At 33.8% G+C, this 23093-nt stretch overlaps 1 protein-coding gene across 3 annotated transcripts in view; it reads right to left on the reverse strand.

Annotated features, from left to right (window-relative positions):
- Window positions 1–11792: 11792 nt before the first annotated feature.
- The window catches only part of LOC138307575 (sodium/hydrogen exchanger 4-like), a 43922-nt gene continuing 32621 nt past the window's right edge, over window positions 11793–23093 (reverse strand). For all 3 annotated transcript variants that reach the window (XM_069248376.1, XM_069248374.1, XM_069248375.1), the window contains exons 15-23: window positions 22667–22749; window positions 21864–21992; window positions 20807–20899; window positions 20369–20434; window positions 18878–18990; window positions 18419–18481; window positions 18008–18111; window positions 17429–17535; window positions 11793–16002 (exon numbers count right to left, since the gene is read on the reverse strand). In XM_069248376.1, the coding sequence (XP_069104477.1) occupies window positions 15463–16002; window positions 17429–17535; window positions 18008–18111; window positions 18419–18481; window positions 18878–18990; window positions 20369–20434; window positions 20807–20899; window positions 21864–21992; window positions 22667–22749 (1298 nt within the window). In that variant the 3' untranslated portion in view covers window positions 11793–15462. The remainder of the gene's footprint in view (window positions 16003–17428; window positions 17536–18007; window positions 18112–18418; window positions 18482–18877; window positions 18991–20368; window positions 20435–20806; window positions 20900–21863; window positions 21993–22666; window positions 22750–23093) is intronic.

Genomic DNA, 23093 nt, shown 5'->3' on the forward strand with positions numbered 1-23093 from the left:
ATATCTTTATTTAAGTATTTCATAGCTGTTCTGGTAGTAAAATAGACATTTAATCCGTTGATGGTAGCTTGTGACTAATCAAATGATATTAACAACGAACGAAAGTACATCGTTCATAGCAGTATCGGTAGCTAGGTGCAATTCAGTGTCACTGTCATATATCTATCTAGCTGTTTATTCTATGTCTAGATGAAGAATCGCAATCCTGCACTGAAGGTTGCTTTAGGTATCCGCAAAGCATACCATACAGGCAGTGAAGGCGTTCAGAGTTATTTTGCTTGTGGTATCGTATTCGGAAATGTGACTATTGTAAGAACTAGTGTAAAAGACAATATGAAAATAAATTACAGAGTGACTTCCCATAACCGAACCTCCTCAAAACGGATCACTGTATATTAATTTTAATTGTACATTTAACATAATCAACCTGCGACCATGCTGTACTTCATACTTACACTTACATACCCCACAGCTATAGCTTAAAACGTCACAGGTGTACAGTTACTACATCGCGCAATAGTGAGGTCATGAAAATATAACCCGCCACGTAATGGACAAATCAGCTGGAATTTTAATTATGTAACATTTAGTTTTCTCCGAGTAAGACCTGTGGCGTAAATAGCAGGCTATATAGGATAGTACTGAAGAGTAGGATGTCTGATACTTGAGAATTACCGTAATGTTGTAGGAATCTCCATGTATGATAAGTATGATGCATACTGTGATATTTCTAAACGACATTGACCTAAAGATTATCGGATTAATGTTTTCGTACCAAAACAGCTTAAATAATAACAAAGTCTCATGAAAAAGTAACAATTACAGGTATCAATTATTAAACTCCTTATATGGTTCATTTTATTAATCAACATACTTTTTACACTGTTCATTGCAGGAAAACATAAATCAACCGTTAACAGACAGCAGGATAACCTATTTATCAATTGCATGACTGTTTAATTTAATCGCGTTAACAATTCGTCAAAATAAAGTTGTTAAAAGTCAATGACATTTCGGCTACATCCTTCTTAAGGTATACAGAGAAACTGTGAAATACATAGAAACGTCTAAATACAAAACATAACATATCCCCAGAAGATCACGATACCGACCATCAACTGTGTGTTTTTAACATAATAACGTATATCTAATTGGATGAGTTTGAAAAGGAAAGAAACCATAGAATGTTTCATCAACTTACGTAAATGAAAGCCTTGGCATCAAATATCAGGAAAGCAAGGGCAGTAAGGTGACAACTTTCGGATGCTACAGTTTTGTTCTGTTTAAATACACAGTTAATAGACATTGATAGGTAACGCCATCGACCAGGAAATATGTTGAACAGCTTCCCTGAGCGATTTCGCACACCAGTTAAATTGCTTCTTAATGATGACCGTTTTATCAACAAATATTATCTGTAACAAGACATGTGTCTCGAACATCGGGCAACAAATGCATGTTCTGGGTGCAGTTATTAAAATACTGATTAATCTAATTACTTGATTAGCGAAATGTTCATTTCTTATTTACTGCAAAACCTGCGATTATACATGTATATCCCCTAAAATGGGTAAGGACGTGAAGAATATAATACGTATAGCTGCTTGAAAATTGTTTTTAAAATCGTTTGACATGAAACTGTTTTGTCTTGATTTCAAAATTTCTGTTTTCTGATAAACCACGACTTATCTCCGTTCACGGGGATGGCATATTTTCTGTTTTCTAATGATCATACCGCATTGTATTTGGTCTATACACATGGACAAGGAAGCGCATCAAATCAAAAGTTGCTGCCTCAAAATTATGTCCCCGTAGAGAACCATTACAAACAATGTTTTGAACGTCATATCCTAAAAATTTAAAGTGTTCTTGTGAATGTACCAAAAGTGCCATTGTGGGAAAGTTAGGGACAAGATTGACAATATGTTTCCATGACAACGACAAGAACAATAACGGAGACGTTATTATATTTGGCTACTTCAAGGTAAAATACCAAATGTACAGAAGCAGTAGTCTTTGTTCAGCATCAACTTGATAGCAATTTATTAGTTGAAAGATGTTCCATCGCCGACGGAGCATGCTCCACCGCCGACTGAGCATAAATGATACTCATCATTCGAACAATAACGGATGTTTAATCGTGTGTATATGTGTCTAATTAACACGAAATACAAATAAAATAATTAATTTTGCTTTTGGTGCATGCGCAATCAGTACTTCGTTCCATAGAGCGTAATGGATTTTTTTTGGGAATCTACTAATTATTTTTATCCTGAAGTGAAAAAAGACGCCTTAACTTTTCAATGGTGGTAATGATGTAAAAGTAAGTAACTTTTGTAAACGAAGAAAAACGCAAATTTGCTTGCCCCCGTTTGTGATTAGAGAAAAAATACCATTCGTCAGCGGTGTGGCATCTTTAAGATACACACATTCAATGTCGTATAAACTTAAGCATAAATGAACAACTACCCAGGAACCATCCCTCTGTCTGGAAAATTTCATAGATTTCTCCGACAGGTGTTTTAATAGTACATAACCTTTCTCGTAACATAAGATCTTGTTAAGAGAACTGCATATCTGTATTGATCGCAACTGAAAAATGACTACACATGTATTCATAATACAATCAACATACGACTTTGATGAGAAGTAATTTTAAGAAACTCTTACGAATATTTCTGTAATAGCGTATCATTGTAATCACAATAGCACGATTTCACTGAAATACAGTATGTCGTTTGAGGATTATTTGTTTTCAAAATTTGCAGAATTAAGGAAGTTACCTTAAAACAATGTTGCATTCTGTTAAATTATTAGTTGTATTTTTGACAAGTAGAATGCTAAACGCAGTTACAAGTAGGGAAAACAACAATAAAATATGAGGTAAATGGTGCATAAATAGATCATTAGCCAAGTCATAGTCTTGCACTATGTGCGTCATGTCTGGCTCTAGAGTGTAAAGTTACAGGCCAGATAACATCATAAACGAATTCTCGGTAGTCCTATTACCATTTCAACAGAAACGTTCAAAATCAATATTCAGGTGAAAAGGAGAATCGTTACTAAATTGAAAACTAGACTAGAGCAAACAGTTACAGATATTCAGTAACCGAGGCGATTTCTAATCTTTACTTTATAACTTATTGATGAACCTTCCAAAACAAGAATGGCGGCTCTCACACAATTATAAACCAAAACGCCACATTTATGTCGCCAGTTGAGTTTGAGACGTAAATCAATGTGAGATATCTTGGAACACGTTCACAGTTTGTTGCAATGTGACCTTATTTCAGTAAATTCACTTTTTAGTAATTACATAATGAAACAATAGGTGAAGCCATAGACAATACAGGTGTACATATAGATCATTGGAGGAGAGTCTATGTTGTTATTACGAGAGTTTATTAAATGATGTTAGAAAGGTGTATTTTCCGATGTCAGGTTCCATGTTTGGGAAACATTCTTAGACTTAAGTTTTCCTATCAGCTATGATACTTTTTTGTAACGTAATGTTTGATTAGTTGAGCCGAAAGTCAGGCGTTATCATGATCATGTGTCAAGGCAATTTTATGTCACATCTTATCTTATAATGTAGTGGCTGTCTCGGCAAGCATTACAGTATTGGTACACATACTTGTATATCATTTTTATTATTCGCCATGACCGATACGCTATATTTTTTGTGCCCAGATACATATATGTGGCCTTTGTTAGGCATTTAATTAGGTAAGGACAGAATCCTTTTTTATTTATGAGATGCTAATCAGGACGGTTTATTTTCTGGTTGGTCCAATTTTAATGAAATCATTTTTTTCATTAATATGCATTTATACGTTGAACATAATATCAATTAAAAATACATGTATAACCTACTATCAAAACCATCTAATCCGCAGGAATCTTTACGCAAAACATAAAAGGTATCGGACATGGCAACCAAATTAGCTCGTTCCATTATAATGAGCCAAATATGCCGATTTCAGATTATCGAGTGTTAAATGCATAGCATTCTCTACAAAAGTAGTAACTGCCAAAATAAGTAGAAAATATTAAATAATGCATGTTAGGAAACATTTTCAAGCAGAGTTTAAAGGTATGAACACGCAGGTGTCGAAATCATGTTAATTATCCAGTATCCTCTATAAAGAAACACGAAAACAAAAGAAAGTAGACTTCAATAATGTACTATACCGTTTAAACTAGTGATATATGGCAAACTTTTAAGCAGGACAAGAGGCACAGACGGCCTGCAACGCATACCTTGTTATTAAATATTCCCTGAAGGATGACACTGTATGTATAGTTTCGGTGAAGTGTATATGCCAATAGCCTAACTGACACTTTTAGCCCCTCAGGCCACAGGAGGGTCAGCCCTCCCATTTTATGTTTTTAATTCACAATTACATTACGACCAGGTGAACAAAGTTGACCAAGTGTGTATGCATCATGACTAACTTCAGTTATTGTTGACTTAGCATGTCAATTGGAAAACATATGTGAACAAAATTTATGTACATTTCAGAGGAACAGTCCACCACATAATGCTTACTTGTGACTATAACATGTACTACATACATGTGATTTTGTTTGACCGGATTTGACTTAACCCAAACAAAATTAAGAAAAACAATAGAGTAATTACCTGTTGGAGTAATTTTGACGTAAACTGTATAAAATGAATGAACTACTCATATTACCAAACCAACAGTTGTAACTAACATTATGGTAAAAGTATGACACCTTCCACATTGCTGTTCATGTAATAGTCATTTAAAGGTTTTATTGGTAGCAGTAAAACAAACCATGCTAATGACCAACAATGTCGTTAGTACTGATGTTGGAAGAGACATTTGTTTATTAGACGGTTCAAGAAGAATATAAATTACTTTCACTTTATTAATATAGGTCTTCGATCACAATTGCCCTGCTGTCCTTATTAAAAGGTATTGTGAACACCCAATTGAATTATACGTGAGATACGAACAGTTATTAAATTGAAATATTTAGTATTGCCATTCATAACTTTTACGAATCCTTTTTACTCTTGTTTACAGCCTTTAACACAGAAACCAGCCTGACTTTTTACACAGAAACCAGTCTGACTTTTACACAGAAACCTTCTTGACTTTTTACACAGAAACCAGCATGACTTTTACACAGAAACCTTCCTGACCTTTTACACAGAAACCTGCCTGACGTTTACACAGAAACCTGCCAGACTTTAACACCGCAATCTGCCAGACTTTTACACAGAAACCTGACGGACTTTTACACAGAACCCTGCCAGACTTTTACACAGAAACCTGCCTGACTTTTATACAGAAACCTGCCTGACTTTTACACAGAAACCTGCCTGACTTTAATACAGAAACCTTCCTGACTTTTACACAGAAACCTGCCTGACTTTAACACCGAAATCTGCCAGACTTTTACACAGAAACCTGCCTGACTTTTACACAGAAACCTGCCTGACTTTAACACCGCGATCTGCCAGACTTTTACACAGAAACCTGCCTGACTTTTACACAGAAACCTGCCTGACTTTTACACGGAAATCTGCCTGTCTTTTACACAGAAATCTGCCTGACTTTTACACAGAAACCTGCCTGACTTTAACACAGAAACCTGCCTGACTCTCCTGAAAGAAGTATCAGAATATGCCTGGTCAGTACTGCCATGTTATCACAGTTATCACACCGAGATCGCGATATATCAGGATGTTACAGTTGAAGATAAGCGTTACAGTGGTAGTATGCTGTGTCAGTACAATTACAATATTATCGTTACCGGAATCATAACATTTGAAAGTAACTTGGCATTACTATGCAAAATATCCGCTAAGGATTAGGTCGGCGAAAGTATGAATTTACAATTACTATAATACTACAACCTCCTACAGTGATTGCAAAATATTTATAATGTGGAATATATACGCATTGCCCCACATTTATTGCTTGGAGCAATCCGTATCTTAAAGACATACCTTTATAAGAAACTCTGTCACATGTTAATGTCTTAACAAGAAAATTAGAAACGCAATGTTTCCTTATATCTTCTGTATTGGCCAACATTCATTAAATTAGTTTAAACGTAACAATTATCTTCATCCAAAAAGGTTAAACAAGTATTGAAGCAAACTAACAATGAATATAATATTATATGGCCTTAGACTCTGGTAAAATGTATTTGTTGATGTAAACAAGAGGTCCAGAGGGTGTGTATCGTTCACCTGGTTTGAAATACCGAGTGATGTTCACAATACACGATCATTGTTTCGTATCTAAAGGAATTAGAGATTTGCCTCTAATTTCCCATTTGGCCAAACTCAGTCTGCTCGAGGGATCAGAGCCAAACTTAATACATATTCTGTCCCTCCTCCCAAAGGATGTGTCTGCCCAAATTTTGTTACCATTCATACAGACATCTATGAAAGTAGCAATTTAAAGGAAATGTTGACGGACGGACAACAGACGCCGCGCCATGGTATAAGCTTACAGGTGAGCTAAAAACAAGACGAACTCACAAATAAATGATAACTACATGTACGTGTTCATATATATATATAATACATGAATCTAGTACGTTTTATTTAACAAAACACCAATATTATGTACTGTGACATTGTGGGCGCAATACTTGACTAAAAGTAAATATTAACAACATTACAGATATCAAAAGGTTTTAAGTCGTTAGATCCTCATGATCACATTCATGTAAAGGTAAGAGTAGAACTGAATAATTGTGGATTGTTTAGCATCTTTAATATAAAATAATATATGTATAATTGATAAAGTGTAATTGTGAACACCACATGAAAGTACTAAAATCGGAGAATTTACGTAACATACTTTTTAATCACCCAGGTATTTAATCCAGAAACTTAACATTTATTATTATAGTTGACGAACGTAGCAGCTATCAAATGCCTAAGACCCGTTTCGTGTTATAAGCGACAATTATAGGCGTATTTAATATAAAACACGTCAGGCATTAAGAAAACATCAACGGCATGGTGACGCACAGAATTGCAATACCCACCTTAACACAAACACACACACACACACAGAAGTATATAACACACACACACACACACAGAGAAGTATATATTTTGATATAAAAGTTTTCAAGGTTGCCTATTTAGATAGTGGTGTTGTACAAGGTCGGAATTCAATTTTAAACTATTTTATTTACACCTAATAGAGGTGTCAATTGAATTACACAGCATTCAATATTGGTAGCTTCCCCGGGGTCGTCAGTATTAAATGTGTTTCTGTGGTAACATAGAAGATACAGAAAAGGGGAGGTGCCCAATAGTACGAGGCACAAAAAGCACGCTAGCCTGATACATATAAAAAATTTCATGTCATCTAGCTCCGTCGTTTAGTTTTTTAAGTTATAACCTGGAAACAGTCTGACATAAGGAAGTTTGAACGGTTTTGGATCTAAAGCCTTAAAATTAGTACAGATGTAACACAATTAATTATCCTCCGTAAACGGGAGGTGGGTGGATGGGAGTGGTAATATTCGATAGGCAGAAACAGGTGGGTAAACGCGATGTGTTACTGAACACATAACTACAGTTATACCTTTATGAAAGGCAAGTAATAATTAGTAATTCAGCAATACGCTCTTTCAATAATGTTTAAATGAAATCTATATAACTTCTATTACAAGATTTCAGTAGAATCCCTAACGTTTAATGTCTATTACAAGATTTCAGTAGAATCCCTAACGTTTAATGTCTACTTAGTATATCAGTAACGAAAAATATATTAAAGATGTTTGTTTGTGAATGTTTGATTTCTGATTTCAGTTTCATGCGCGTAAATGACCAGAAGCTCGGTCCTGGTGATGTGTTTTAATAACTAATTACGTTTACTAATTATCCGATTATATATCAGTGATAGACAGGGTACGATTAAGCTGATTTCTGAGCGTATTACTAGCTGGTCAAATAAATACTTGTGTACTGGCGAGCACACAATTGCCTTTATGACTTTGTCGATTTGTAAAATAGCACATAGTTCAGTCAATTAGTATATGTGCCGATATGGTGTAGATGATTGAGATGCTATTCAATTAAACACGAATGGCAATTCCTAATCTATCGCGGTGTTACAGTTGACCAAAATAATAACAAAGTCGGATAAATTCCAATTTTAAAGAAATCAAATCCTCAAAATTTTAAAGAAATATCCTAAAAAATAACGTGACTATTTTTATACCTAGTAGTTCTGATGTGGTTATTATTATTCATTTGAACAAAACTGATAAAAGGATCAGTTAGTTTAAATAATCAATAGTTCTTTTTGATTTCGTATTTATCAAACGATCTTAATTCGCTAGTCTAGAGTATTCACTAGGGTGATCTCCCTGGCTACACAATGGACTAACGATCGTTTATTTTTATTGATGTTTTACTAATACATAGAAAAAATACCAAATATCTCAAAAACCTCAGATTAAAATCGTGAAATAAAATATTTCTTTAATCTTCAGCATACTCAATGCAATGACCACAGATTCTTGTTTCATGGCACGCTACATACACACGTACAAGAATATACAGTCTGTCATTCATGATGCCAACGAGATATTGCATTCATTGCTCAATTATATACGACATAAACTCGCCAAATGAACACATCAGACCATTCAATGCTCTCTTACCCTGAGATCTAACCAGTACTGTCTAGATTCTACATATATTACTAGCTAATTAAACTCCAGTTAAACAATGAAACTAATAATACCAGCTATTTATTCTAAACTACAACTATAAAAATATGTACTCTTTTTAAAATACTAAAAAATGTTCAGTTCCTCATTTTCTGATGATATTTTCCCGGACCAGTGAAAACCTTACAGCTAGAATTCTACATAAGGTGCGTTTGCGAACAAATAATATTGTCATATCACAATATATGAAGGTTCATTGTGCGTAGAAAAGCAGAAAACCAATTTGTATAACATTATTTAGGCCAGTCAAAGTAAGGAAGACGTGATTAAAGGTATACAACAAAGCATGGAAATCAACATTAACAATTGTGCATACTTAGAATAGACTGTTACATCAACCGTTTAATCCACGATCAGTACAGAAAATACGTACAATACGACTACTTACGATATGTTCTAAAATATCATCCGGTTATTATGCACTTTATACATATATTAACTATATATTTCAACAATTGCTACATAATTATACAACATGTTATGATAATGAGAAAAACAAGAGCTGTTGGAGAACAGCAAAGCTCGCCTATTCAGAAGAAGCTGATGTTGAAGTATTTACTATTTAAACATGGAAATATGACAAATTAACAGACTCAAAAACCCCATAAGGGCCCCAAATGGGTTGTATTATCACGTTCAGCATCCATACACATTAGGAAAATATAATCATAAACATTTATGATGACTTATGCTTAAACAATTGACAAAATAGAAACTTGCTCAAAAACTTTAACATGGAAATATGACAAATTAACAGACTCCAAAAAAACTAAAGGGCCCAAAATTGGTTGTATTATCACGTTCAGCATCCATACACATTAGGAAAATAAAATCATAAACATTTATGGTGACTTAAGCTTAAACAATTGACGAAACAGAAACTTGCTCAAAAACTTTAACGTGAAATGGGACGCCAACGCTGACGCCGACGCCGACGCCGGGGTGACAACATTAGCTACCCCTATTCTTCAAATAGGCGAGCTAAAAAGTAATTATAAATGCTATCTATTATCGCCAACGTACATACTTTTGCGATAACCTAATTTCAGCACTTTTCGTACTAGAAATGCAGTACTAAAATAATGATTACGCTAGTGGTATTTCTATATGTCGTTCATATAACCATGATGCTGATTGCCAATCTCTCCCAAGGTGCATTGCGGTTGCCACATTTCACATCTGCAAGTGGCCCATATTACTTCAAGATGCTGACTTATTTCGGACGCACTAATAGTACATGCTTTAATACGTATTTTAAGTTTCTATTTGTATCATTAACCTGTACGCGACTGCTAGTTTCGGCAGAATATAATTTGATGATTGTTTAAACCAAACAATGATGAATTAATTTTTGGAAACACCAGATTTACTTGTAAGCTGGGCGCAATATATTAAACAATCGCCATGGCGTAATATTCTGTGATACGAGACGAACAGACGGCCAGTACGTATACGTGCGCCATTGACAGAGGAAGATGTGGTAGCTGCATTGAATCCTGGGGTAGATTGTCTAATTGGCGAAATCGTCTTGACGCTTACATGTCCAAAGTAGCGTAAGCGCTAGAATTTAATGTCGCTAAAATAGATACGTTTACAGCACATGTTTTCATGACATATTATCAGATCCAACCAGATTATTACGCTTCATAATATTTAAATGACAATTAGATTTAATATATCATTTTGAAGTGTTTTTCAACATCAATGTATTTGATGAACTGATTGGACCCAGCCAATCATGCCTATATAGCAAGAAATATGTGTACTCCCCACTTCTGTTTCGGGGAAATAGAAGATGATACGATCACACAAAAGGTAAATGTCATCACCCTAACATACATCGATTGTAAAGTACAGTTTAACAAAATTTGATTCCAACCAATACATTCAATAATTGACCATTTTACAGTATACACTATTATTGGCGATTATAAATAGCTCGGATGTGTAATGCATTCTTATTTCCATTCCACATCAAAACAGAGAGTATATAATAAATAGAAATAAGAAATATTTCTCGTTACAAACAAATGCATTCTGGAAAACAATATTTAGATTTAAGATATGGAAAGTAAGTCCCACTACATGAAACCATTGTTCATCAAGATGTAAAATGTATGTCAATTTATATGACGTTGTATGATCAAGCTAAATTTATTAGCAAAAATGTATTTATACGAAATTAAACTCTTTTTCTAACATTATCAAAATAAAAATGGCTTTGAATAACAAGTACATGGACCTTGAGGTAGCTAAACGAGATGCATTACGTAAAATAACCGTAATTGGCAAATGTAATTATAGATATTATCTGGTTAAAAATAATATGCCAAACGGATATAACGGCTACCTTATATGAAGGTACAATGCAATTTGATCCCATTTCATAAGTTTCAAGTAGAAATAAAAAAAATATGTAGAAACAATGTTCATCACCGGAATGTAGAAGTATAATACTGTTATAGTAACGTAGTAGAAACTATATAGGTTTATGAGACTCATGAGACTATTTAACTCATCAGAAATCGAAATAATAATTCATTTAGTTAACTGCCAATTTGATTGCCGAAGCCATTTAGTTTGGTAACATGTTTTACTTGTCCAGTTTTTGTTAAAAACAAATTCCAAAATTTGAAACTTGTAAGGATAGGCTATATCTAAGGAATCGAATACTAAAATACAACCCCGTACATCTTAATAAGCTTTCATCAAATCCACAAAATAATAAACCCGACATATTTTGTTCAATTGCTAAATAACGTCTGTAACATTGTCAAAAGAGTAAGACACAGAATGCAATGTATAACATAATTATCAACGTCAGCCTTTAACGTGGGAATATCTCAATTTCAAATCATTAACAATTAAATATAAAAATTAAATGCAAACTGTATCTCCAAGTAAAGAATTAAAACATTAGCGCCTCATTGTCTTGCAAACAGTTTGTTTGCAAAGGTTACAGTTTTAAGGTGAACGGGAGTAATTTTCATTAGTTATGCATTTGTCACAGGTCAATGGACTTAATTTTTTTCACTCTAAAAAAAATAAAAAAATCCTAAAAAGGTGTTCTTTATAATGAACATGATTTACTTTATTTGCCATCACTTATTCACATCGATAATTTAATAAATAGATATATACCTGTTCCATCCCTAACAGTATTTATCTGTAAAATGAAGAACACCAGTCACTTCTCATGTACTTTGTATGAAGGTGCAATTCCATAGATCGGTACCAAATATACTATATATAACAAATAATATACATGTATAATATGTATGTATAACCATACAAAAAAAGAACAAAATTGAAGTTAAAACAATACAACTATCTGTCTTTGCATAAACCAGTAACAATTGATATACATTATCTATGTAAACAAGGTAAACAATACACCTTTAATATGATTGGTTCTGGTTTGAATTAATTAACGTCCTATTGCAATTACATATCCCCCATATACATGTACATATAATGTCAAGCTTTGAGTTTAGTGTTTGCGTATGATTTTGAGGACACTGAAATGTTTTATGTTGATTTTCATGTAAAAGTGTACACTCTTTCCTTGATGTCCTAGACTATCTTAATCAATCTTAATCTATCAAATTTGTGTTATAACAGACAAGTGTAAAGACTCAGAAGAGCACACCCTACTTTGTCATTTTACTCAGATAGTGACTATGCATGTAATTATCGTTCAATTGTCTTCATGCATGTCCTGAACGTTAAGCAGAAGTACACATTGCTAATCTATAAACTATAGTGTATTACATGCATATATCACATTATGATGATACCTAGCAGAAATATGAAAGGTGTTGTATAACAGATTTAAAAAATATATAACAAAAACGTATCTCTACAAATTCAACAAACAGAGTAAATATTAGATATCAATTATTTTTCATATTAACATGATCATAGTTTAGTACATATACAATTCTAAGCAGAGATATTAATGATTGAAACAGTACACGTATAATCCAAACAACACGAAGTAGGAATTCTGCATCCAGAAAGACAGGAATGTAATACATAATTTTTATATAACAGCTATCAAAATGGATAGAGACACGCCAAATGTTTACTGCATTGTATAGGACAGTATCTTTAGAGTAAATCAGGAGTGAGATCACTAAATAAACAAGTATAAATACAGAGTGTACAAGGGTCGCAACAGAAAATTAGTACATGTAAATGTATACAGTTAGTAGAGGAACCACAGACAACAATTGTAGATTATTCATGGGACTAAACATTATAGAAACATTATAGAAAGCAAAAGACACTATTGTAAATGTGTAAGTTATATTCATTTCAAGTTCATACATTCTTGTCAAAATGATATTCAAAATATACTTTTTGACAGCCTTTATCAATATCAGAACAGCTCTAAATTTATAAATATCTCCGTAATGGATATTGTTTGTAATATTGTGTACACAATATGATATTCTCTCTGATCCTATTGATATGGCACATTTTTAACACATACCGGCAATATACACTTCTATTGACAAGGAAACATTGTCATTACAACAAGTATTAAAAAAAGGTTTTTACATTACATTGTATTCGTATACTTAACCAACGAGGTTAGTAGTTACTTGATTGTCTTTAGATCTAGAAATACAAAATAACAGCTTAAAGCAAGAAAGTAGAACTAACAAGGGGCCCACGGGTTTTAAAGGTCACCTGAGTTTGGATACCAAATGAAACAAAGACATAACACTATTGGCTCATCAGGCTCTTAAAGATAGCCAGTGATTTTATAAATTTAAATTTCTAAATCTTTGAAAAGTATTTGATTCCATCAAATCTGTGAATTCAGAAGACTTTTTGAAAATTTTGTCATTTTGACCCCTTTTGGCCCCAACCATTTGCCCCTAGGGTCGGCCAGGACCATTAGGGATATGATGTTAAAATGCTATCTCAGGTGATAATTCTAACCATTTTATTCATTTCCTATGAAAATTTAGTAAATAATGCTCATAAATATGTTTTTCTTGTATAAACTATTAATAGTAAACTTAACCCCTCCCAAGGGGAAACGCAAGACCCTAGGGTCATAAATTTGTTTTTTCTTATATAAACTATAGTAAACTTGATCCCTCCCAAGGGGGAAACGCAAGACCCTAGGGTCATATAATTCTTTAGACCATTCCATTTATTAAGATTATTTGATTTAACCGTTTCGAGAATTTCAGAAGATTTTTGAATCATAGCCTATTTCACCCTTTGGCCTTGCTCCTAAGGCCCCTGGGGTCAGTAATGGATAAAAATTTTATGGCAAAAATTCTGACAGCATTTGACGGTGTTCCTGTTTCAACTGACCAATCAATGCTCAAATATTTATTTTGTCTTTATAAACTATGTTAAACTTAACCCCTCCCCAGGGAGTAAAGCGAGACCTCAGGGTCACATAATTTGCATTTTTGTAAAGGACCTTAACACCTTTTCCTCTATGAAAAGTATTTGATTCTACAACATTTGTGAGTGGAGAAGATGATTTTGAAATTTTAGTCAATTTTACACTTTTTGGCCCCTCCCACAGTCCCCTAGGGAATGGGGACCATATAGTTCACAATATTGGTTGGCCTTATGCCTTAGAAGGTTTGAGCAAAATTTCATTGAAAATGTTTCAGCAGTTTGGGAGAAGAAGTCGAAAATGTAAATTGTCTTCGGACATACGACGCACGACGTCGGACAAAATGTGACTAGAATAGGTCACTTGAGACTTCGTCTCAGGTGACCTAAAAAAGCATTCTTAAATTTGATTGATTAGTGGAAACAATTGAACTGTTTTTCACACATTTTATATTATGAATAATATTTAAAATTTTAACGTTAGAAAATATAGTAATATTTGTTGAAGAATTCTTCCGTATGGCATGTATGTAAAATAGTATTCCTAGTAATAGTTTATCTACAGTATATATAACATAATAAGTAACAATGAGTGATATATATATATATAATAAAAATAACTACTGATGGTCTTACAAATAATGTAAAACTTTGTTAATATAACAGAAACAACAACCCTGTTGGTTATTTACGCATGGCCACAGGTGCATAGAGTATACATAGATACAGAGAAAGAGAACAATTTAAAAGCTCACTTTAAGGCATCAGGGACACGATCAAATATAATAAAGAGCACAGCTTCTTCTGGTACTTGGAGGGTGTATTTAAATTATTTATAACATACAGTATGCAATAATTATTTAAGCTACAGGGCACCTGTGATTATGAAATAAAAGATGAATGAACCATACAAAAATATGTTAAGGTGTGATTAAATTCATAGTAAGAGATTAGTAGCCAGAATTATTAAAAAGAGACTATAATCAGATTACTGATGATAACAAGAACTTTAACACAATAAACAACTATCAGGGAATTCATAACAAATTAATCAAATTTTGATATATTGTCGTCTTACCCATCTGTCTCCTCACATGTGCCCATCTGCCTAACTGGAAAGCTTAGCATACTAGTAACAAAAAAAAATATGACCCATTCACTAATAGAACATCATCAAATATATAAAACATGTCACAAACACAGTGACAGATGTAACTTGAAGTGAATGTGTCAAACTTATCAAACCAACTGTAGCTTTGTTGGCATAATATGAAATGGTACAAATGTATGAACATCAGATAGACAGAATGGTGATAAAGGCCACACAAAAAGAAAGTGCAGTCCTAATAATTTTGTTCAGTCTAATGACCGATGACGTTTGACCTCGCCAATTGGCTTTAGGGGTATATCTTCAGACGTCACAGCTCCTTGTCGTGTCAAATGGCCATGTCGATCCACAGACCCAACTTTTGGAATAGAACTAGAGTTGTCTCCCTCAGCACCACTCTTTTGTGTATCACGGTTATCCTGGTCCTCCATCAGTGGTTCATCTTCTGTTCCCTCAAATATTGTATTCTCATCCACCTCGATAACCGTGTTTGCAGGATCTCGGAACCTGTGATTTATCGGGATAGCAGACCCATCAGTGTTCATGGTCATAGCTCGCAATCGAGGGGCAGGCTTGTGATGTTCCCGTAGATGTGCCTCCTCTGCGTCTTCCTCATGCCAGGACATTGCTCGTTCCGGCATCTTTCTGATCGTCCTCATGCGCTGAAGCTGCAGGTTGCTGGTGCGCTTGTCCTTCCACTGTTCTCTGATAGAGTTCATCCTTGTCAGTGGACGGTACCTTCTAAGTCGGTCATGAGGTTGTAGTCCAGAAGAGAAGCCATATATATTCTGTAAATTAATAGTTGTAAAGGTTATATTTATATATTTATCTTCTGATCAGAATCTAAATCTCATAATGACAACTTCATATAGTCACAAAACACCATGGATGATCATGCAACCTGTGGTAGCCTAAGGAAGGCATTATAGCCAATTTTTATGTCTCTTTAACCACTGACTAGTTTGATCAACAATTTATTACTCTCTGCATGGGTAGCAAGGTAGTACATTCTGAGTTCTTCTTAGGTGACATGAGTACATTGCATGGTGTAAACCAGTATTACCCTCATGTATGAGAGAAAACAAGCAAATTTGTGGAATTTCCATCCCCGGCTTTCAGGACATATTGTAGGTAAACATTATTGAGCTTAGGTTTAACCTTGGTCGATACATGCCATGGCAATCGAACTTGGCCAAGCCATTAAGGCATTTGACCTTGTTACCAAGTTTGAAGAAAATTGGTTAATATTAATTAGAGTTATTGCAGGTAAATGGCAGAAAATGACATTTTTAAATAAATCAAAGGGCAATAACTCTGCTAAATAAGATCTGCCGAAAGTGGCGATCGAATTCGGCTAAGCCCTTAAGGCATTTAACTTTGTTACCAAGTTTAACAATATTTGTTTTCATCAATTAACAATTGTTAATAATTACACATCAACTGCAGAAAAATGACATTAATTTTGTAGTAAATTAAAGGGCCATAACTCTGATAAATAACATCGCTGAAAAAGTTGATCGAACCTGGCAAGGCACTTAAAGCATTAAACCTTGCTACCAAGTTTGAAAAAAAATTGGTTAATATTTATAACAGTTATTGTACGGAAGTGGCAGAAACTGACTTTTTTTATTTAAGCAAAGGGCCATAACACTGCTAAATAAGGTCCGTTGAAAGTCGTGATGGAACTTGTCCCAGTCATTAAGGCATTTAACCTTGTTACTAAGTTTGAAGAAAAAGTATTTACATTTGTTACACTTATTGCATGGAAACGGGAGAAAATGACGTTTTTAGTAATTCAAAGGGCCATAACTCTTATAAATAAGGTCCATCAACAGTCGCAATCAAACTTGGTTAAGCCCTTAAGGCATTTAACCTTGTCACCAAGTTTGAAGAAAATCGGTTTACATTTGTTACAGTTATTGCACGGAAACGAAGTGTTACAGACAGACAGACTGACGGACAAATCCAAATTCATATCCTCCGTTTCGGAGAATGCGGGGGATAATTATGACAATTTATACCTACTCAATGACAAACTAAAATCAATGTCTCTACCAGGTTGGGCATAACATTCATGCTAACCTGTACTTAAAGGACATATGCATACTTCAGGAATGATTTTAATTTTTAAGATGAATGATTGACACTTTTAATTTACGAACGAAATATTAATTGATTTCATTATCTGAAAATTAAGTGAAATTTTATACTGACCATATGGCTAACTGGCCTCTGAATATGTTTATGTTTATCAAAGAAGTTTTTGGCTTCATTAGGTGTCTTTGGTGTCTCTTCCAAAGTAAAGGTCACTCTCGATACATCTGAAATTGAGTGGCAGTATAGCATTTTAAAGACCACACAATGTCAAATCTATTGTGTTCCGAGGTTATTCAGAATTTTGTACATGTACTGTAAAAGCCCAGTTCAATTCACATTTTTTCTCTGACTTACAGTTTAGGAATCATGTATAAGTATGTGTACTATCATGAGCAAGTATGCTTTTTGTACCTATTCCCTAAATCTGTGTTGACATGGGTAAAATGTCTGTCTAGAAAAAATATTGATTACTATAACTTATATTGAACTGGTATTTCTGGACTGATATGAGAAAGACTCATTTCTTCAGAAGATTTATTTTCTTTTGAATGCAATGCAAACATTAATGAAATTCCTCTTTTAAGCAAACTCCAAAGCAAGACAATCCCCCATTTCTTATGAAACTTGTTCAAGATGTTACCCTTTCATTATCTTTTCCTGTGATGTCACGAACTAGTTAGCAGATATGTGTATTACCTGCTGGCGATTCGTCATCATGATCATGGTCCTCAAAGTCTTTATCTTTTCCTGATGTACTACTCTTAATCTGCTGTATGAGGGCACTGCTGTCTATATTCCTCCTATCAAAAACATAACAAATATTATCTTATAAAAGATAACGAAGGCTTATAACAGAAAAATGTCTAGTAACCTCAAAGATATGATAAAGCAAGATTAATTGGTATATTAGTTAAAGTCAGGTTTTGATTTCACAGTTACTTCATAAATGCAGAACACAAACAATATTTTAAGAACATTTGTTACAGTTAAATAAAATGTGTTTTTGCACATTATAAGTTTAAATTGTCCACAAAGTCAAACTACATTTACAATAATACAATCATGTACTTTATTCTGTATATAGGTATGAATTTTACAAGTACTTACAGTTTACTGGCATCCTCTGGAAGTTTGCTAGCTCCACACAGATGGAGGTTCTTATAATGTTCCCTAGTAATAACCATACAAAATATATACATCAAGTGTACAACTTTACAGTGTGCATAGATGTATCAGGAAGTTTGTTAGGACCATAAATATGAAGGTTTTTATAATGTTCCTTAGCAATACTCATACAAACTTAAGTATTTAATTCTTTATCATATACATTGTAGATTTATCACAACGCTGGAAGTTACTAAAATGTTGGGTACTCTGGCAATTTTAGTTTCAATTCTATTACAAACAAGAAACTATATATCTGAATTCAACGGCTTTTTATAAAGGTTTTTTTATCTAATGCATCAGTGAAAGGAAATAATCCAGATTTATGTATACAACAATACACCATTGTCTGAAATTACAAATTGTCATAAATTCTTATATGCCAATAAATGGAGAACCTACTTCATCATGAGTTTCTCATAACACTGGAGAATCTCATACTGCTCCTCGTTTAAATTGTGGTCACGTAACAGAAATCGACGGATATACTTCTCATCCATATGATAGAACCACTCCTGTCAAACAATAAGTCATTTACATGTCATTGAAGAACAATTATGTAATGTATTACATAACCACTATCTCAGAACTATCTAAAAATACAGGACCACCGTGTCCAACTGTACTTTGGAGTTTGCGGTTGAGGTAACGCAGAGATTGCGGTTAAAAGGCGTGATTGGAGGTAAGTCATAATACAAAAGGTATTATTTTCTCCTAGGATAATTTTTCTGGAAATCTGAAGTGTTCACTTGGTGGAGTAATGCATTATTCAAATTTGGGAAGCGGTGGCCTTGTTGTTTACCATCAAGTTTTGCAAACACTTCGTAAATATTGCCAAATTTGGCCACTTTTCACCAATTGTCAAGTTCATGACGTACTGCTGCTTCACAAAGCGAGTGCAGATCAATATCAACAGTTTATAAGAAGAGTTTAGACCCTTATCAACAATCCCTCGAAAGTCTTTTTCAATGTGTAACCTGTTTCTTCTGAGATATGATTTTGAAAATGTGTCGTTAAAATTAACATCAAAGTTGCGGTTGGCATAACGCATAATTTGGGGGTTGCGGACAAAAGTAAAGTAAAAAAGTAACGTCAGTCAGTTGTTGCGGTTGGGATAAAGTAAGTTTTTTGATTGCAGTTTCTATGAAAGAAAGCATTGCGCATAGTTTTGAATACACAAAATAAATTGCTCTTCCTCTACTCAACCATTTGCGGTGTTTGCCCTTTCATTGGGGCTTTGCCCTCTCTCTTCTTACCCTCATTGAGTTTTTGCCCTCTCCCTATTTATCCTCATTGAGTTTTTGCCCTGTCCCTAGTCACCCTCATTGAATTTTTGCCCTCTCTCTACTCACCCTCATTGAGTTTTTCCCTCTATCTATTCACCCTCATTGAGTTTTTGCCCTTTCTCTACTCACCCTCATTGAGTTTTTCCCTCTATCTATTCACCCTCATTGAGTTTTTGCCCTCTCCCTATTCACCCTCATTGAGTTTTTGCCCTGTCCCTAGTCACCCTCATTGAATTTTTGCCCTCTCTCTACTCACCCTCATTGAGTTTTTCCCTCTATTTATTCACCCTCATTGAGTTTTTGTACTCTTTCTATTCACCCTCATTGAGTTTTTGCCCTCTATCTACTCACCCTCATTGAGTTTTTGTCCTCTTTCTACTCACAATCATTGAGTTTTTGCCCTCTATCTACTCACCCTCATTGAGTTTTTGCCCTCTATCTACTCACCGTCATTGAGGTTTTGCCCTCTATCTACTCACCCACATTGAGTTTTTGCCCTCTATCTACTCACCGTCATTGAGGTTTTGCCCTCTATCTACTCACCCACATTGAGGTTTTTACCTCTATCTACTCACCCTCATTGAGTTTTTGCCCATTCTCTACTCACCCTCATTGAGTTTTTGCCTTCCTTTCCGATAAGATCTTCCATCCCTGCCATCAGGTGATCAGTAACCTTCATAATATCAGTTTACATATAAGTTAAATGCACATATTCCAATATCATTAAAATAATACTTGTAATATAAAAACAGGTGTTGCTTTCTTACTTTATCATCAATATGTGCTGTTTATTAGATCTCCAATTCACTTTCATAGTGATAGTTTACCTAATAGATCAAATAATTGATTACTGATTAATTTACAGGTTTTTTTTTCAATTTTTATTCTGGAACATTATTTTGTATAAACCCAGGTGTCATGATACCTAATTATGTCCTCAAGGTCCTTTGGACAATTTTTAAAGTAAAGATCAAAATTAATGTACATTTCAGTATGATAATCAACAGGTACCTGTGTTATTTCAGAATAACCGAACCATACTTACATGATCTGTTAGTTCAACATACATGGACGTTTCCTTTGTCTTTGTAGCAAGTTTGACCTGTAGCAGTCTGACCAATGGCTTGATGGTAGAACCCTGTTAACATAGTCCTCATCTTTATAATAAATTACTTTAGTTTTCCCCGATTTTAAAAAACAATAATACAATAAATAATTTTTTTGATTTTAGAAAACATCAATTTTTTGTATAAACTAGCAATATTTTGCATGCAAAGGTAAAAAAGAACTCCACATGACTTTTGTGTAACCTATACTCTTTGTTTTAATGTCAAATCTCATGAAATAAATGAGATAATACCATGATCAAAGTAATATTAAAGCAATAGTTATATGAATACACAACCTAGATCAACTTAGTTGTCATCTGCTCACTGCACCGAAGATGTGATTTATAGGCATGCAAATGATCACTTATAGATTTAACGGGGATAAGACCTTAATATATTTTGCTTTTCAATATCCAAAATGTCAAACACATTATATTAATTTTACCGTAATTCTCTATTTTAAAAGAAATCATAATGTGAATGTTTAAAAAAAGTTTTTAATGAAAACCCCAGATTTACTTACTGTATGCAACTTATAATTATATTTGCCATTCAAGAGAAACATGGTTTATGTTCCTTTACCTTGATTTTAAGTCAAATGGTTTCAGGCTAGTTTTCAAGCTCTACTTTGAAGTTTTATTATAATGAAGCATACTTTTAACTTCAATAAAATTTGAATTACCATATCGAGGGGGTGCTAAAAAAAACGGGGCACTCAATAGAACTTAATTTGGTTTAGCATTTCATATAGTTATTGCACAAAATAATTAAGTCATTTATCAATTTGTAAAGAGAATTGACTACAGAAACCATTGGTTAATTTATATTTTCAGTCTGCATTTAAATCAAGGTCAGTCAACAGGAGGCCTCAAAAAGGGCGATGGGGCCTATATATAGGGATGGGGGCACTTATTGAGTCTAATACGTTATTATAATTGAAGTACATGTATAACACATGATTAAGAGTCTAAATCAAATGATGTAAAATCTGACCTGGATAAACACAGTAAAGAAGATAACAAACAATGTGGATGTCACGAATACGTCCTTCATCGGGAAGTCCTTCTCATCCAGTAAGGCGACAAGGGAGAAACACACCGCTCCACGGATACCGCCATAACTCTGGGCAACACAAACCAATCATCTCTGGATAAAATTATCTTGTAATAAATATCAACAATAATAACACACCACTCCATGGATACTGTGTAGCTTTAGGCAACACAAAACAATCATCTCATAATAAAATTATCTTGTAATAAATATCAATGATAATACACAGATCCACGGATACCACCATAACTCTGGGCAACACAAACCAATCATCTCTTCATAAAATTATCTTATACTAAATATCAATAATAATAACACACCACAACAACAATAACACACCACAACAATAATAACACACCGCTCCACAGATACCACTGTAACTCTGGGCAACACAAACCAATCATATCTAAATAAAATGACACTATACATATGTATATTATACCATTATTTAAGAAAATTTGATTTCAACAAACTTTTTCAATACAACATTACTTAACTATAAATGCAACATAATTTTAATGTTATACAGTAAACTGGTTCAATTCTCAGGTTTTTAGCATTTAATGAACTAATGAAGATGCAGATACAACTTAAATATTTCATACAGGGTTATCTGCCCCTGCAGGTACAGTAGAGGTATGAAGTCATGTGTTTGTGAGCATAACAATCAATAACTATACACCACAATGGGTAGCTATCCCTATAAGGGAGATAACTCAGCAACATACAATGACCAGACTTACCACTATGAACATTTCATCATAGCGAATCTTTCTCACTCTATACTTGTCAAACTTGTTAATCAAGGAGGATGCTGAAAACGTCACTGTCAACAAAAAAGGATCATTGCTGTATGTATTAATAAAATACCTTAATGTAATATGACATTATATACGGTGACACTTACAGAAGGCTTATCTTCACAGCTATCATAATATTTTGTCCAGTATGCATTCATCACAGCTATCATAATATTTTGTCCAGTATGCATTCACCAGATGACTTAATATTTTTTTGAAAGAAAATTCAAACAAGCTGTAAACATGGAAATTAACACAAGAACAAAATTTACTTTCATTTCGTGATCTAAATTGTACATCTTTCCGCGAAAATGTTTCATAATGTCTTAAAATGTCAATTAAACTTGTTTACAGACATGAATGACAATGA

The sequence above is a fragment of the Argopecten irradians genome, chromosome 14, assembly GCF_041381155.1.
Source record: "Argopecten irradians isolate NY chromosome 14, Ai_NY, whole genome shotgun sequence".
NCBI classification, from domain to species: domain Eukaryota; kingdom Metazoa; phylum Mollusca; class Bivalvia; order Pectinida; family Pectinidae; genus Argopecten; species Argopecten irradians.